The sequence below is a fragment of the Vigna umbellata genome, chromosome 7 (assembly GCF_029865625.1).
Source record: "Vigna umbellata cultivar VRB3 chromosome 7, Vumbellata_1.0, whole genome shotgun sequence".
NCBI lineage: Eukaryota > Viridiplantae > Streptophyta > Magnoliopsida > Fabales > Fabaceae > Vigna > Vigna umbellata.
In genome coordinates, this window is record NC_142171.1 from 24755587 (window position 1) to 24774662 (window position 19076).

The window sequence follows — 19076 nt, forward strand, 5'->3', positions numbered from 1 at the left end:
GTCACAATTCAACTTGCAAGAAACCACCACAAAACCCCAAATTGAGAACGTGTACTAAAAAGAAGGGCATTACCAAAGGCCACAATCCCTCGGAAACAACCAGAAGTCGTCGGTATTTACCTTTTACCGACGGTTTATCGATGGTCAGAATATCGTCGGTAAATCCCTTGTCGCTAACGTTATCTCTAATCGCGATCATCCTCTTCTCACGAACAACAACCAAGTCACAATAGTGTCACCCTAAAATCCCAAATCAAAAAATTCTAAAATCTAAAATCAGAAAACCCTAAAATCCCAAATCAAAAAACTCTAAAATCTCAAATCAAAAAACTCCTAATATGCAAAAATCCAAATTGCACCATCACTCCACCATGTTCGTCTTCTACACCATGGTTCTTCATCGTGAGAAAAATAGAAAACTCAAAACCCTAACTCTCCTCAGCTTAAATTTAACTTTAACTTTAACTTTTAACCTTGCCACATCAATTGGACTTATTGTTTCTATGTATTGTAAAATTGCATAGGTCACTCAACATGGTAACTGAGACAATTACACCGTTAAAAAACCTGTAAGTAAAAATGATCAACTTGAACCGTATTTACAACATATAAGACAACTGTGAACATCTTAAAAAAGGTAAGACCAGTTGAACACTTTGACAAAACCTAGGGAGCAAAGTAAGTATTAAACCTTTTAGTTTTTATTCTCTTTTCTTAATTTAAATAAAAATAATTATATGTTAAGATAAAAAATTTAACTATATTTTAATACAGTACATGTGTATGTTTTTATTAAATTTAAAGTATGTAAATATAATAATAAATAAATAAAGAATTATTAAAAAATAGTATGTATATTGTCTTAAAATATTATAAAAAATTTGTATAAATATACGAAAAAAAAGGTGAAAAAAAAGTGTTGGATGGAAGAAGAGGAAGAGTTTATGGCTGAAGAACGTGGAGAAAGGGTGGGAAAATGCCAAAGGTGTTGAGAGATGTGACAATGTACTCCAACAACAACCACCAAAATCCATCATTTCAATTCACTCCTTAAACCTAATACCATATTAACTTTTATTTTATCTTTCACTTTTCATCACGTAACATCAATCATTCTAAAATCTGCCGTGCTTCAACTAAATACACACAAACACTATGCTCGGTAAGAGTTTTTAGTATAGACTAATAAAACAAAAGCTACATTAGATCGTTTCAAATTAATCTAATGCTTTCTCAAAATTAAACTAGTTAAAAATGGAAACTATCACTCAACAACTAAAATACTCAATTATATAATTAAAATATTTTTTTAATTTGTACAAATTAATGAGAAATTATAGAAAAATATTAATAATTTTAATGTGTGGAATAAGTAAAAGTTTTTGTGAGCCATAGTTACCTTAAACATTGAATATATCTTTGAAAAATTTCTCTTTTACATACGGTATTCGACAATTTCTGATATCAAGTTTTTAATAATTAGTATATGTCTTTCAATACACCGAACATTACCAAAAAGGCGAGATCCTGCAAAAATGTTCTTCATACTTAAATCAGTAATCTCATTGGAACTTTGAAGTAAAATATCAATTAATGTAAAAGTGAGAGTAAATTATTATTAATGTTATACTTATAGTGTTTTGACCTAGCTGACCAGGGGTATAATAGGATGACCACACTTTTGTGGGTCCATCACCCAAGAAACCCACTAGTTCAATTACTTGGAACAGGTCTAACGACAATTTTCATTCCATCCATTCTAGGTTAAGGGACGTTGGTACCAAGTATTCGAATTAAGATATCTGGTCCCCAGTACTCGATACCTTATTATGCCTTAGCGTTATAGCCCTTATCTAGAAGGGTCTAAGTGTCCTTAGTTTTACCTACTACATCAGCCTCCCAATCTTTACATGACTACAAGGTGGATAAAAAATATTTGGTATTCGGTGTGTCCAAAGCAATGTGTCGGCCTCGATATCCAGTTATGACATTTTGTGATAGGAGCTTTTGTAAAGAAAAATTGTTATCTTTGGGACCCTCCAACCTTAAGAATCATAACGACAAAGATGTTTAAATGGTAAAGGGTTCTTGAGTGACAATGATGTGACTTTTGGCAAAAAAGAGTGACAAAGAAATCAAAGCGTCAACTTCTCGTGGAGTTATAATGGTTCGTGAGGAGTGCTAAGTCCATGGGCTTGCTTGGAACGAATGCATCCCAAGAAGTTGAATTGTTACCATTTCGCTATAAATAAGGAGAGGTGAACCATAATTCAGTACTCAAATTTTCCTAGCTTGCTTGTTGTCTCGGGTATGCTAAAGAGATTCCCCTTTCTCTAAACGAAGTACCCGGTCTTCATTATCAAGTATGTTAGAGTCTTTTAGCGATAATAGTGTTGGTAGTAGGGTATCCATGTCTTTTGGTGCTTCATCCTTACTAAGTTTAAGGGTGAGTGTCGAGCATTTTGCAGAAACTTGGGCAGATCCTCTTGAGCAAGACATTTTGGAAGCTTGGGAAGGATATGACTAGGTTGATACCAATGTCTAAACCCAAACATCAGACTATAGGTAGTCTTGGCTAAAACTAGGTGAACAACATATACATTTTAAGCGAATGCTTTTTTTTGAGTTATTGAAGTGAGAGTATCATTTGATACCTTCATTCGAGTAGAAAAGTATGTACTTAATTGGGGCTATAGTCTGAGTCACTTGAGTGAGTATATCATTTGTAGAGCTATCAGTTTTTTTTAAAGCCCCAAGGCCGACCCTGGCCGTTTTATATTTAGCCCCATTTTTGTTGGCCCATACTTTAGGGGGCTTTTTCAAAGCCCCTGGCCCCCCAAACCCCATCCAGATGGGCTGTGAGTGAAGTAGGGCCGGGTTAGCCCCCTGCCCCAAAACTTGCGACTATTCCCATCTTCTTCTGAACATCACTTCACTAAGCTTGACGGCCTCCCTCCCCCTCACTCTCACCTCCCCTCCCTCCACCTCCTCCCGCCGTCTTCCCCGCCATGCTGGACCCCAGAGGAAACCTCCGCCCTCATCGACGCCTACCGCGACAAGTGGTCCTCCCTCGGCCGCACCAACCACAAAGCCAAGGTCGTCGATGCCGTCACTGCCCAGTGCCCCAACGCTTCCCCCACTGCCAAAACCGTCGTCTAGTGCCGCCACAAAATGGAAAAACTCCACAAACATTATCGCACCGAAATCCAACGCCTCCGCTCCCTCCGTCTCCCTCGCCTCATCAACAACTCCACCACCGCTTCACCCTCCTCCTGGGTCATTTCTAATACCCTAATAAATTGAATGTTTAAAGTTGTATACTTTCATGACTGTGTATGCTCCATGGATGGATTTTTCAATTGGGTTTTGATTAAGCTCTCTTTATGTGTTTGTGCATCATGTCACTTAGGGCGTTGTAGTTATATAACTGTGTTTCTGGATAAACTGATATATACAGAAGGAAACACTACACTAAACCAAACATACCCCATATAAATGAGCTTTGATGTTGTTTAGATGAGATTTATATTTTATCGCACTGTGGTAATTACGATTTTATGGGTAATTGAGCATTCAGCAACGACAGGTGTGTTTAGTCTCAATTAGTCTTCTTTCTTCACAGGCTGTAGTAAGCTGTGTGGCTAGCCTTCCCCTGAGCTCCTTCGCAATGTTATTAATAGATTGGAAGCAAGCGAGAGTACATGGCCTGCTCGTAAGCATGTCGTGGTAAGCTGACATACCATATCTTCCTTTGCCTCAGTCCTGGTAAGCTTTTTTGTTGACACTAACATATATGAATTTATCTGATAATCTTGTTTTTTTCTTTTTTTAATTTGCTTTTACTGTGTAATTTTTGTGCTTATGGCCTCTGGTATTGATATATTTATTGACTTTTTCCTTTATCAATATGAGTCGTGGTCACCTTTGAACATAGAATTTATTGCTGTTTCTTTGAGTTTTGGTTCAGCTTAATTGCTTGTGATGTTCATTTCTATGTTTGGATTGGTGAAAAATGATGGAATGAGGTGGTTGTTTTTTAAATTTTGCATTGCATATTTTGGCCTTTTTACTTACTGCTAACTTGCCAACATTGCAGGTGAAGAGCGGAAGGCTTGTGCCTCCACCTCAATACTGAGCAATAGGGTATGTTTTAATGCATCAACTATTATAGTTTTCATGTGATATCTTTTATCCTTTTGCTGCGAAGAATGAAATTTGAGTTTCAGGATTCGTATTGGTTCAATTTGGTGCACGTGCACCAGACCTGGTTGGAAGACTCAGCGCAAGGTGAATGGTTTCTTTAGATGGTTCCTATAGCTTATAAGATAAACATGTTGGATCAGTTGGGTGAAGTTATCTTTTCCAAATTTATTTTCCCCCCTATCATGCTCTTTATGTTGCACTATAGTTTACCAATTAAGCACTTTTTTCTATCCATGATGTTCTAAATAAAAATAATAATACTTGTTGAATTGAAAGTGTTGTCTGTTCTGTATTTTGGTTGATATTGCAGTTTCACATGGAATAAAGTTGTTGTATTGTATTCAATCTTGCTCCAGTTCTACCGTTTCCTGAAAATATGCAAAGGGTCCAACTTTTTTTGGCTCATGTCTCTATGCAAAAGATACCATACTTGTCTCAAATGGCCTTTCTAGATCCAACCTAATATCAGTATAAGGGTCTAATAATTAGTTTCTATGCAATTATGCAAAATTTTGAATATAAGTGCAGTTTTGGTTTCATGCGTTGAATGCTGCAGGAACAATTTGAATCCTGTCAGCACGTTTAACTCCTAAGAAAAAAATGCCTACAGTTTTATCTACAATTCCAACAGACTAAGTCAAATTATTTCTGTTTATTCCTAGTAGTTGTGAAAAAAACTATTCTTTATGCAGATATATAGTGTAAAAAAAATGCAGCAACATGTGAGATATATATAAAATTTGTAAGTGATTTTGCTATTGAAGTAAAAATATTGCTGAAGTTTTTAAATTTGATGTGAGAAGACAACACCAACTACTAGTGAGTTAATTAAGGACAAAAAGGGTACACCATTACAGATGCAGAATCACATGGTTGCAGTGATAAAATAGTATGATAATAAACATAGATAACCCTGTCACTTTTATCTAAAATACAGGTTCAAGTAGGCCACAAAAGGAAGCACCAATGCTTGTGTCTTTATTGGGACTAACCAACAGTTATCTTTGTATCTACCAATTGTTTTATAAATTTTTTGTTTCTCTGTTTTTCATCTGTATCTTGATCATAATTTTTTTTTCTCTACATAAAATTTGGTAAAAAGGAAGGCCCATGGGCTGGCCATGACCCACAGGGCTTTGGGGGTATTTAGTCCTGTGGGCTTTTTTAATAAAGGGTTTTTTTTGGCCCTGTGGGCTTTTTTGGCCCCAACCCATGTGGGCTAGGGCCAAGTTTGATTATTGGGGCTTATTTGACAGCTCTAATCATTTGATACCCTCACTTAGCAAAATTCTCTTCTCTCACACGGAGTTTCGTCTCACGTCTATATTCAAGTTATTTTCATAGTGGTTTGGATATCTAGATTTTATGTGCATATTTTAATATGTATAAATTATTGAATCATGAACATTTAAATATGTGATCACTCGATAAATTCAAGAATGAATGTTCAAATATGTGACTACTCGATAAATTTGAGCGTAAGCTTTCAAATATGTGACTACTTTGTAAATTTGTCCATGAGTGTCAGAATATGTTATTACTCAATAAATTCGAACATGAACGTCTAAATATATTATTATTCGATAAATTTGAACATAAACGTCTGAATATATGACTACTCGATAAATTCAAATATGAATGTTCGACCATAGACCAAATTGAAAAATATTTTAAAAATCTTACAAGTATCTGACCACGAACTAACTTAAAAAATACACCAAATATCTTACAAATGTTCGATCATAAACTTTACATTTAACAAAGAGATGTATACTTTTCTCTTTAGTTTGGAATTTCTTTTTCCAAAAAGTAAATTTTTTACCGAGTAAGATTTCAACAAAACATTTTCTTCTTAACTTATATACATCCAACATTCACAAACTACAACATTCACAAACTACAATTAACGAAAAATAATAAAACTTGTTCATATTTTGAGATCTCAAACTATAGGAACTTATATACAATATCCCAATATATAATGAAATATTTATAATTAATATATTTTCATAATGAACTGTAATTCTCGTAGGCTGTGTTCGTTTGGAGTGATTTGGGGGAGATGATTTGGGGGAGATGATTTGGGGGAGATGATTTGAATGGATTTGAGTGGATTTGAGGGTAATTTTTTTGTTGTTTTTTTGAGTGGATTTGTGGGTAATTGAGAGTGGATTTGGAAGTAAAGTTTGTGAGAATTAGTGTAGGATTTGATTGATGTGATAGATTTTAAAAATTAGTTTAATTGATATAAATTAAAGATTACCAAAATGTCCCTAGTTATAAAATGTTATTTATAAATGTTATATTTAATTGTAAAAATGTTTATAAAAAAAAATTATGAATAATTTATAAAATTAATGTTTAAAAATTAAAAAAACTAAATAATCAATTTTTTTAATAAATTAGAAAATATAATAATCAATTTATTAAAAAAAATTAGAAAATATAATAATCAATTTATTAAAAATAAATTAAAAAATATAATATATCTAATTTTATTAATATTAAAATAATTATAAAAAAAACTTGAAAAAAAAAAAGGAAATCGCATAACCGGTTACGCGAACGCGTAACCTGTTACGTGAACTCGTAACCGGTTACGCGAACGTGTAACCAGTTACGCGAACGCGTAACCTGTTACGTGAACTCGTAACCGGTTACGCGAACGTGTAACCAGTTACGCGAACGTGTAACCAGTTACGCGAACGCGTAACCTGTTACGTGAACTCGTAACCGGTTACGCGAACGTGTAACCAGTTACGCGAACGCGTAACCTGTTACGCAAACGCGTAACCGGTTACGCGAACATGTAACCGGTTACGCGTTTCCAGCGTTTCTTAACCGAGGGCACACGCGACATTTCGCTCACAATCCGCGCAAATCTCTTCACAACCGCGGGTGACTGAACAGTGCAACCATCCCGCGTTTCATCGCAAATCCGTCCGCGCATTTCACTCCAACCGAACGCATAACGAGCTGAATTCTTCGCTCGCAAATTCGCATGAACAGTAAATTCGGTTCATGCGAACAGAGCCGTAATGATTGAAAGCTCGATAACAATATCATGTTTATTAAACTATTTGATTAATCATCCGTAATTTTCCGACTTCATCTAATTATCACTTCTCATCACAACAGTAAATCTCAAATATAATTGAACCATATTATATATATATATATAAAAGATCCAAGGTGATCATATAAATTATATTGAATTAAAATACCTATATATAAAGAGTTAATATACATGAATCACATTACAATATGGTATAAATGTTATAATTATAACTTTTTTTCCTTTTTTTAAATCTAGAATTGAAACAAAAGATAAATGTGTGAAAAGGATGAAGGGATGAGAATGTAGCATCAATTATAGATAGTTTGTGCAGAGATGACACCAATCCCATTCGCACATACCATTCACTTTCCTCAGGCTATCGACACGTGGCAGAGGGTAGCCACTTGGCGTTTAATCTCAGCAAGTACATCTAATTTCTGCATTGTGGCAAGTGAAATGCTTGTGCTGCAGATAAGAGAGAGAATGCACGAAAGTCCAAATTTGATGAGAAAAAAAAAAAGAGAAAAAGGCTGACACAGAGCATGACTCATGTACGAAATGTTTCATACAACAATTTTGCATCATCATTCATCATAAAACATATTCCAATGCCAATGCTTAAATATTATAAAAGTATTTATTTACATTAAATATATATAAATGAACAAAAGTTATAAATTCATAAATTATATGATGTAATAAATATTAAATATAATGAACATAGATAAACTTAAAATATATTTTATTATTATTATTTTGAATATTATTAACCTACTTATAAATATATTATTTGGCTTCTTAAAAAACAGATATTTTAATTTATGAAAAAATTATGGTTTTAAACTCATTAATATTTTAGTTTTTATCATTAGGGTTTCCAAGGAAGACATAATTATGCTAACTTTTGATTATGAGTTTAATGTGATAAAAGTATTCTTTTTGGTTAAATTTTGTTTTCTTTTCTCTTATTTTTCAATAAAATCAACTTTTAGTTTCTTGATATTTTGCTGACCCATTTTAATTCCTTAATATATTTTTTACTAATTTTAGTCTTTTAATATTGTTTTTGTCTTCCAATTTTTAATCAACCTGTTTAACCTGAAATAGATTTTGGCCAAATTTCTTTAATTAACATGAAATGAATTTTGGAGAATTCAAGGATTGAAAGTTGGAGAGCAAAGTAAATTACATGTTTTTCTTCATTTTTAAGCTAATTTTCATGAAAAAAAAAATCTTAGTGTTTCACAATTTCAAAAACTTTCTAGTACCTTAAAATCACAAGACATTGTCACATTAAACTTCAATTGAGAGATTAAAGACGATTTTAAATACAAAAATTGAAGAAATAGACTTCATAAAAAGATTATTGGAAAACTAAAACCAATGAACAAATGTTAAGAAACTAAAATTAATTTTATTAAAAAAAATAAGAATTAAAAACAAAAGGTTACCTAAAATATTAATGTGGCTGTTATGTCATATTTATAATTCACGTGATAAGTCAGATGATTTTGACAACATAATAATGCAATATCTAACTACATTAACTTAAAGTTGACGAATCAAGACTCAAAAACATAAGTACAAAAATTCTGAAGATGAGAAATTTTAAACTAATTTCTAATTACACTCCTATAATTTTAAAATAATATTTTATAAAAGTGATTTTTTGGATTATCTGTTCTAAAAGTATTTCGGAATAAATTTTTTTAAATAATTTTTTTGGAACAAACATTTTCAAACACATTAAATGTGTTATGAAACAAGTTCGTTTTTCAGAATTAGTTTTTTTTTTCCTTGAAATGGAGAACAGTGATGACATTGTGGAATAAAAAATATATTTTAATCCTTTTCTATTAATATATGGTGCATTTAATAATAATGGAAGTGCAGAGGGAAAAATCCTTATAAGTTGCATAGCCCATTTTTGGACCACAATGACAATGGCAATGGAAGGTTTGTCTATTCATTCCATTTTGCATGTTTTTATTAATGTGAAGATGTTGAGATAGAAAAATAAATAAATAAACAATGGATGGAAACTTCAAATAATAATATTAATAGTCTAGAAGTTCAAATAATAATAATAATAATAATAATAATAATAATAATAATAATAATTGTAATAGTAACAGCAAATTTTGTGAGGTAACACAAATTTTTTATAGTTCTACAACATTTACAACAATATCTCTTACTGGAAATACAACATAATAGTTTTGTTAACAAAACTAAAATATATTAGTGTAATGTATAAACCATACCATTATAATATTTTTTAAATTAAGAAGCTAGTGTAAAAATAGAAAACAAAAGTTGAAATAGTTTCATGCACTCTCAATTTTTGAGTAAAATGTTTTTCTACACTAATTCAAAACATAAAATAGAAAACCTAAAATAATTTGCCCATAATAAAATTATAAAAGTGAATCTTAAATTGAATTTTTGGTCATTCATATTAAACTCAACTTGATTTAAGTGAAATGTTTGAAGTATATTTTAAAATGAGATGTTTTACTGATAATTGAAATCATTCAGACATTTTAAGTAATACAAAGTAGTTCAATTCAAATAACAATATAATCCAATTAAATTTATTTAAACTATTTTATAAATTAGTTCAGTTCTTTGAAATTAGTTATAAAATTTATTTTAATTTTGCAGTAGTTAAACTTATGTATTTTATCTACCCGTATGTACAATTGTGTTTCCTTTTAAAATGACCAATTTAATTTAGAAAGCTTTTTTTTTTCTTTTTATAATCTCTCTTAAATGATATTTTTTAAGTATTCTAGAAATTTGAAATTACAAATGTCACGTTATCATATTTGATAATCGGATTAGGAAAGTTTTGATGATGTAAAAAGACCACAATATTTAATTATTGAATACATGAATACACTTGAATTCCATAAACATTACGTCTTACAATAATTATAAATCTTATATTATCCTCTTAAAAACAATCTAAAGTTTTAAGACATTAAATACATTTCTTGTTCATTTAATTGTTTCTATGCAAAGTAATAAGAAGATTGGTGAGAGAAGGAGGAAAATTATACATAGCATTACTCATTCCCTAAAACTGTTTATTTTGAGCAACACAATTGCCATGTTCTTCCGACCAAACTACTTTAGTTCCCACATATCTTTAACCCTAAAATAGAGGTTTGGACCACCTCACCTGAAAATAAGTAAATAGGAAAAGTCAGTAGAATGCTAAAACTTCAATTGCTTGATTGGTGACAACTCCTTCCATCAAGTGTTGGAATTATCCCAACACTTTAATTTCTCCTATCTTTTCTACCACAACTTACTTTTCTGGAAACACTTTGTAAGATCACAATCCCTTTGTTCATATATTGCAATCCTTTCCAGACTGTCCAACAAAATCTTTCTTGGTGAAACATGTGTTCATTTTCTAATGCAATGATTCCACCCAATATAAAGATCTTCCTCCAAAGGGGACCACACAAAAATGGGAACGTGGAAACCACATGGTTGCCTATTGCTAGATTGTCTGAGTTGACCAAAGTCAACCGTTCAACCTCAATTTAACAAGCCCCTCCCCACTTTTCCCACAAATATCCAACTTCAGCGACAATCTTATTTGAAGCAAGATTAGAAACTAAATATAAACACCTCTTCTAACAAAAAATAAAAATAAAATAAATTAACTTTTAATTTGACATATTATGATAAACTAACCCCAATCTGACCGATCCAATTCCTGTTAATCCCCACCCCAGGCTACCACAACTCAGTTTTGCACAAAACAGGCAATAAAATTACATGATATTAACCTGAGCACAGACATCATTCTTCTTCATTGGTTTTAAATTCATGACTTGGTTAGAAGGTTGGAGAAGTGGTTGAGTTTAATGCCATTAGATGATAGCGACCCCACATGTGGCTAGGGACAATGCAAGGTCCACATAACAGTTTAATAATCAGGTCCATGTTTGGTATAGGTTATATTTTAAAGCGTAAAAAAAAATGTGTCTAAGAGAGTTTGTTAAAATAAACACTATTGTTTCGTCAAAATAAGTCAAGGCAGACAAGCAACAATAGTTCCATTTCTAGGATTGAGTGTAGTACTCATAGTATATAAACTTGGGGAAAAAATGTACACAATTGCAGTAACAGACTAGATAAGTAACCTAACCTAAATGCCTCAAGAAAGATTTTCCCACAAAACACTGACATTTTCGACCCATTTGACAATGCCACGACAAGCTTTTTCTCACTATATAGCAGCTCAAAGCATCTTACTTTCCCTTGTCATTTAAGGTTACAAGCGACTTGAGCACTCCAGGGCTTATCTTGTCTGCAAGAACACCTGACTCTGATAGAAAGTAAGCTTTTTCCTTCATAATGCTCTGTAGTTTCTTTGACTCAAAGTCAAGCTTCGCTTGATCTGTAAATAATTACATGGTCAGTAGAAAAATATACCAATTAGTTTTTCGATAAAAGGACTTCACTCATAGCTGTAGTTCAAAGTTTGGACAATCACAATAGTAAAGATCAATAAAAGAACATGAATGGAGGTAGTCAGTCTCAACACAACCTCTAAACTATAATGTTGGTGTACATGTCATGTCATTTGCTTATATAAGTAAAGATTACGTATTACACAATGAAAAGTAAATTAATAAAAAAAATAATCAGAAAGTCCTATGTCATCAGTTCAGATATAGTTCTAGACAAAAAATAATTCTTTTAAGTGGCATTGGCATTTGAAAACCGAAACAGCGCAGTAGACAAAAGCCTCATTTAAGTAAAATTACATTCTTTTCATTGTTGTAGTGATTGCAATTACAAGTTGCCTACCACAATCAACTTGAACCAGTAACTAGTATGACAGGCCCTTTAAATATCTTAAAAATATTTACGAACAAGAAAAGGGAAACAGTAAAAAACGCCAGTGAGACATGATTGCAATGCCTCTGTACCCCGTTTTTCAAACTAACACATCAAACCCATCTTCTCATTTCATCCACTGTAATACAAAATACATATGATTAGGGGGAAAGATTAATCTCACACGTATTGGATAGATGAGAACTTAGGGGCTATGGCCAAACATTACTACTGTAGAATGCCCTGCCCCCTCCTCTCAGAATACAGAAGTAATGAGCAATAGGCAAGCAAGCATTACGCTCAAGCACAAGATAAAAGATAACCAACGTGGGTGAACATTTAGGGAAATTTTCTTTTTTTCTTAGTATTTTTCCAATGGTTAGAGAATAGGGTGGCCAAACACCTGTTTCCAATATAGTATGAGCTGCATGAAACGGAATTCTGGCAAACAGATCTGTTCCTGGAAACATCATCCATGTCGGCTTAGAAGAGTTATGGTTGCCGCAGGTGTTGCAAACCTCCTGAACCAAAGGTCTTGAGCTGGTCCCAGCAACTCCCCTCATCATTGATTCAAAAGGAGATGGAACACTGCTCATTGTTGTCCGAGCCCGTTTCCTTAATGCAGTAAGTGCTTCTCTATTCCCATTTCTCAATCTATCATTCTCAACCAGCTGTATTTTTCCAAAAGGGACAATTGCATAGCACATTTGATAGAAAAGCTATTAAAAAGAAGCTTTTATAGCCATAGTAAACAAAAAAAAATCCCTATTGGCACTATGGTATTAAAGTGATTTCTGTTAAGGACGTAACATAGTAATAAGGAAATAACATTGGGATCAAGTAATTAGTTACTTTGTGAATCCAAACTAACCGACATAACTCATTTGGCACTTTAGTGGGTTGTTTGTAGCTTTTGGTGTGCGCATTGAGTTCTGTTTTAACTTATAGTTATTAGTCCTAGTCCTAGATAGCAGCAGAGGGTAAGATAGTGGATTGTAGATTGGACAGTATACCAATGATACTAGGGAAAAAAGAAATGTAACACCAAAGACATCTAATCTAAGAACAATTTACAGCAGATAACGCCAAGGTCTCATAATTTAGGAGACTTAGTTGCCCAACTACTTTGGTAGATGGGTCAAGGCTATATATAGTTTTTGTCATTTAGGGTTGTGCTTAGCTAAAAGCTTTTTTCGAAAAACAAAACTACCATACCATAGTTTTTCAAAAGCTACGCTTCTAACTTATAGAGAGGCACTGGAATTTTTTTTACACTATGTTTTCCTTAAAAAACTTTTCTAAATATCTTCAAAACTCTAAGCAATTCAGCCTTTTCCCACTTGGTGGGTTTTGAGAGATAGGTAGATAGATGGATCAAACTTTGCTATGTTTTACAGTAAATCATGTTGATATAGACAAATGATTGACCTTTACATCTTATAGTTTTGCCTATAGTTTTTTCTTTTTCCCGTACTTCTAGCGCATGGTTAAAAGTTATAACCATTTTAATCATGATCAATAGTTTTATACATCACACTTATTGATGAAAGTTATATACCTTTTTAAAAGTAGATCGTGATTAACAAATGTTTTAATCATGTGCAACTTGGAAGAAATACACCATTTTAAAGTTATATATGGTTAAGTTGCACATGATTAAAAACATCAAGGTGGTATGTTATTCACGTGTTAATCACTTGACAGAGTTTGTCAAATTATAACAGAAAAATTATCATAAGAAGTTTCTGCATTTTGAGAACCTTGAGAATCTAAACATGCCTTTTGAAGTCTAGAGACAAAGTTGTACAAGACACAGACCTCAAGCTGCTAGTTTGTAGTTTTCCACGATTAATATGCTACAGAACTATTTCATCTTGAGGATATATCATTGAAATCTGAGGAACAGTGTACCAGACTCTTTTTATATCTATTCATTTATGAAACGAGCAGGATGTTTTCACCATAAAATTTGTGTAAAAACCTTGGAAGAAGACAAAGAAAGTAAAAGAAGAATACATTAGATGAGAGTAAAGTGTCTCAAATAAGTCCTTATCATGTTCCCAAGAGAAAATTTGAATAAAGCAATAGATTCTGACATACATATTTCATACAAACCAAGGAAAAAGTCACACCAGAAAAAAAAAATTATGAACTATACCATCTACTTTCTCACTAAGACCAAATTTTGGTCCTCAATGTAGCAATAGAAGCTAGATTTTGCTCCTTTCTAATGAATTTTATTACTTTCTTTGTTTTTAAGTCTTTGTAAAAACATTAATTAACTTCAATTCATAAATTTGAACTACCTGTTGTCGGGCTAAAAGATGATGCTCAGCTTCCACTTCCAGTTCCGTTAATTTATTTTGGAACTGTTTCATGTTCTCATCCATATTTGAAGAAAAGAAACTCCTGCAAGATCTAAAGAAAACATTATCTAGAGAAATTTGTGTAAAATATCATCAAAACAACAATCATTCAGTTGAATCAAATGAATAAATAAAGCTATTTGTTAAAGCAAAGAAAGGCAACACCACACCTCACAGAAAGAAAAAAAAATTGCACCCTTTAGACACAAATAGTATAATCAAATTTCTTCAACATATTCAACTCAGAAGCAAAACACATAAATCAATGACAAGGCTGAACTAAACGTTTTACGACATTCGCATAAACGCATTAGAAATTCTTACCGGGTACAGAGGCGATTGGAGCTCGACCAATTTGGGACAAAGCAACCTTGGGTTTTTAAAATTAGGGATTTTCGAACATAAGGATGCAACCTACAAAGGACAATTTCAAATTGAATGCAATTGGGGAACAACAACCTTCTTTAATATAAACACATTCTTCGGAACTGAAATAGGGTTCGATGCACGTACTTCTACACAGCGACAATTCTCTCACCGGAGTTCACTCGCCGACGTCAACCGAACTTCGTCTTCTTCGACTGAACTCCGATTTCAGATTAGGTGACGAGGTTACAGTCCAAGGAAGGTTCAGTGAGATGATGCAAAGGGCGAGAAAAAACAAGATTTCGGTGCTAATTTCAAGATTAATAATTTATTTCTTAAATATCATTTTACTATATAAATAAATTTAGAAACGAAATTAAAATTCTTTATTCTTAAAAAAAAGATACAATTCTTTTTAAATGCTCCAACTTAAATGTTAGGAAATTTTTGTATTAATTATTGAGTTAAAAAAACTTTAAATACATTTTGAATATAGTTATGTTAATTTTATTTTTTAAAATATAAGAACGAAATTATATCAAAATTTGATATAAAAACAAATTTTAATTTTGTGTACAAACTTAAAATAATTTATTTCTTAATTTATCCCTAATAATCTTTTTTCTATTATATATATCATTAAATTATTAAAATAAAAATTATAAAATAAAGTGAATATAGAACGAAATTTGATATGAACTATCGCTTTCTCTCAATTTCAGTCACAAAGAGAAGGAAGGGCGATTCGCCATCGAGCATCTCGCAACCTAATTTTCAACCAAACATGAAACCCATGTTTTTCAATTTTCAAGGTATACGCAGCTTTATTTTATTTGTTATTTTTTTCTAGATTTAATGTTTCGTATTCAATGTCTGTCTTCCAATGGATTCTGCAATCTTAACTTTACCTCTGTTTTAGTAACCCTGAAATCGAACTAGATCTAATTCATATGCTGTTCAAGAGAGCTCCTTTTATCCATCAGAGAGATGTTGGAACAGGAAAGGTCGGTTGAGAACCCTAAATCGTGGAATATGGGTTTAGCTTTTGCAAATTTGTTAAATATCGATTGGTAAGTACCGAAGGTTTGTTTGAACACTTGTTTTTGTTAGGAAACTTAGTATGAAATTTTCAGCCCTGTACAAGGATTTTTTCTTAGTTTAATAGATGAGTTTTATATTATCAACTAATTGGAAATCATTGTTGGTTATAATTTTTAAGTTATTATTATTATTATGAAAATTGATAGACTTATTATACATGACGTTTCGAATTCCTCTACACATTCATTACTTTTTTAAACTTAATGTTCAACGTTTTTTTTGTCAAAATCACATTTCTCTTTTGCAAACGGGAATTTCTAGGCTGTGCTTTCATAAATCTTAACATGTCAGATGTCTGAGTTTGTTCAGGCTATATTAGATTGCTCTCGCTGTGCTGGATTGCAGGTATTTTCTGCTTCTTCAGATGACGAACATTGAGTTTATATTGCCCCTTGTCTGTTATTTATAGAAATTGTGGATCTTTATGATTTCAATGAGTGAATTCAAATATTGGATATTGGCTGCTTGATGTTTGACACATGGTTGTTTGTTGCGTGCTATCTTCCATTCCCTTAACAATCAAAAGGAGTATCTGCTTAACATGGTTTTATGGTATTGGTTGTTAGATGGTACTCACACTGCTGTCATTAAATATCGTTGTTCATGTCACTTCATGTGTTGGATACCTACTAAATATCACGTTAGCAAATAAGCTGTTTACTGTGAAAAATCTAACCTTGGAAGTCATAATGACCCCAAGATAATATGAACTTAAAAGAATTAGGATTTCCTTTACCTAGAAATCCAGATTGATTTGAGTGATACAAGGTTTTCAAATGGCTATACAGAATATAATTTTCTGCTTAGATGTCTCACCATATTATCAAGGAAATAAATGAAGTTCCAAAAATTTGAATATATATGCTCCTAGGCAACTTGGCTAATTGAAAACAAATGTAGTTCTTTCTGTTAAGAAATTTTAATTGAATGATGAAACTTGATAAAAAAAATCAAGTGAAATATGTTGCCATATAGCTGGAGGCAGCATTCAAAGGATAAAAATAGACAGTTGCATTTGGTACCATTTGGTGAGTGATGAGTAATACTAGCTTGGAGTTTTCCAGTTTTCCCGCATACCTTTTTTGTGTAGTCTTTAGCTATATGAAAATATCAAACTCAAGTGTAGTCCATAACTCCATTGCCTATCTAGTGTCGAGCCGAATGGATACTGAAGTTTTATTCTCTAACCCTCTATGCTATAAAATGCAATAGCTACATGGTTATGTATATAAAAGAAAAGTAACTAACAGTCAGAAGAAGGCAGGTTCAATTTCAAGACATTGAACAATTCTGGCTTTAGAAGTCATAATAAGAACATATACTTGCCTTGTTTTGGTTACTCTTCAACTACTTTTGAAGTGCATCATCAACCACTGCTATTTACACAATCAAATGACTAATTTAACAATTATAACTATTCAAGCTTACCCCATATGTTTTAAGAGTGTTTTAATGATGTTTTTAAAAAAAAAATATGTATTTCCAGTGTGAACTATGTTACTCCTAAATGGATGATTGTAATACTGTACGATGTTTATATTATTGATGAAATAATTTTGTGTGTGAGATGTTTAATTCGACACTTCACAAAAAAAGATGGGGATAAGAATGTTTTACATCATCTTCTAATTCCCATGTAGAATCACCTGTTTTTCTATCCCAAACTACTCTCACTAAGTCGATAGTTTTCCCTCTAAGCTCATTTGTTTTAGTGTCTTCTATACTAACAGGTTGCACTTCTACGGATAGATCCTCTCTGATTTGAATATCTTCTACTTCTAAAATGTGAGAAGGATCATGAACATATTTTCTTAGTTGAGAAACGTGAAAAACTGGATGGAGTTTGGCTAACTGAGGAGGTAACGCCATCTCGTAAGCGACTGGCCCAATTCTTCTCAAAATTTGATATGGACCAATGAACTTAGAAGAAAGTTTCTTCGAACGAAGAGCCCTTCCTACTCCTGTGGTTGAAATGACCCGTAAAATGACATGATCTCCGACTGCAAACTCCAATGGTCTTCTCCTTTGATCAGCATATGACTTTTGTCTACTCTACGAAGCCTTCATTTTTTCTCGTATCAACTTTACTTTGTTTGTGGTCTGTTGTAGTAATTCAGGTCCTATCAAAGCCTTTTCACTATCCTGGTACCAGCATAAAGGAGTTCAACATCGTCTTCCATACAGAGCCTCGTAAGGTGCCATTCCAATACTAGCATGAAAGCTATTATTATAGGTGAATTCCACTAGAGGAAGTACTTCATCCCAACTACCCAGATGATCCAATACACTTGTTCTCAATAGGTCTTCTAATGATTGGATTGTTCTTTCAGATTGTCCATCGGTTTGGGGATGATACGCGGAACTCATTAGTAACTTGCTGCCCATAGCTTCCTGTAGAGTTTGCCAGAATCTAGAAGTGAATCTTGGGTCTCGATCTGACACAATGTTTGAAGGGACGCCGTGCAATCTTACTATCTCTTTTATGTACAGTTGTGCCAACTTAGCCATTGACATTCTCAGATTTATTGCTAAAAAGTGAGTAGTTTTTGTCAATCGGTCAATGATGACCCAGATAGAATCATTACCTCTTACTGTCCGTGGTAAATGAGTGACGAAATCCATAGTAATGCTATCTCATTTCCATTATAGTATGTCTAATTGTTGTAGCAATCCTTCAGGTCTCTGATGTTCCACTTTTTCCTTCTGACAAATTAAACAAGCCGTTACAAATTGTGTTACTTCCTTCTTCATTCCTGGCCACCAAAAGGACTCCTTGAGATCTTGATACATTTTAGTCATACCGGGATGTATGCTAAAACGACTTTTGTGTCCTTCTTCAAAGATTAGTCTTTTTATATCTGCATTGTCTGGTACACATATTCTACTTCTAAATCTTAATACATCATCAGATCCTAGCCTAAATTCTTTAGCCTTATCTGTACCGATCATTTTTGTTATCTTTTTCAAGCCAAGATCTGACAATTGCTTCTCTTTAATTAAAATAAGAAAATCGCTAGATATAGTCAGACTACTACATCTAATGAAATCTTCTCCAAACTCCATCTGTAACTTCAGATCTCTGAACTTCTCCACCAACTCCTGTTCTTTGATCATCATATGAG

At 32.7% G+C, this 19076-nt stretch overlaps 1 protein-coding gene and 1 long non-coding RNA gene across 6 annotated transcripts; one reads left to right on the plus strand and one right to left on the minus strand.

The window, feature by feature from the left end:
* Positions 1-11317: 11317 nt before the first annotated feature.
* On the minus strand, positions 11318-15172 carry LOC124824486 (P53/DNA damage-regulated protein). Of its 2 annotated transcripts, none has more exons than XM_047296913.2 (5): positions 15001-15172; positions 14812-14901; positions 14428-14530; positions 12525-12792; positions 11318-11678 (listed from the first exon to the last, which is right to left on the minus strand). In XM_047296913.2, exons 3-5 carry the CDS (start codon positions 14509-14511, stop codon positions 11530-11532), a joined length of 501 nt encoding a protein of 166 aa, XP_047152869.2. In that variant the 5' UTR covers positions 14512-14530; positions 14812-14901; positions 15001-15172; the 3' UTR covers positions 11318-11529. The 2 variants fall into 2 exon arrangements, with proteins under 2 accessions (XP_047152869.2, XP_087951696.1); XM_088095570.1 differs by having other exon boundaries at positions 14428-14539.
* Positions 15173-15529: 357 nt separating this feature from the next.
* Positions 15530-18692, plus strand: LOC124824487 (uncharacterized). Of its 4 annotated transcripts, none has more exons than XR_015780804.1 (3): positions 15530-15665; positions 15773-18187; positions 18285-18692. It is a non-coding gene; the product is annotated as an uncharacterized LOC124824487 (long non-coding RNA). The 4 variants fall into 4 exon arrangements; XR_007027729.2 differs by having other exon boundaries at positions 15532-17969; positions 18064-18187; XR_015780803.1 differs by having other exon boundaries at positions 15532-18187.
* Positions 18693-19076: the final 384 nt, after the last annotated feature.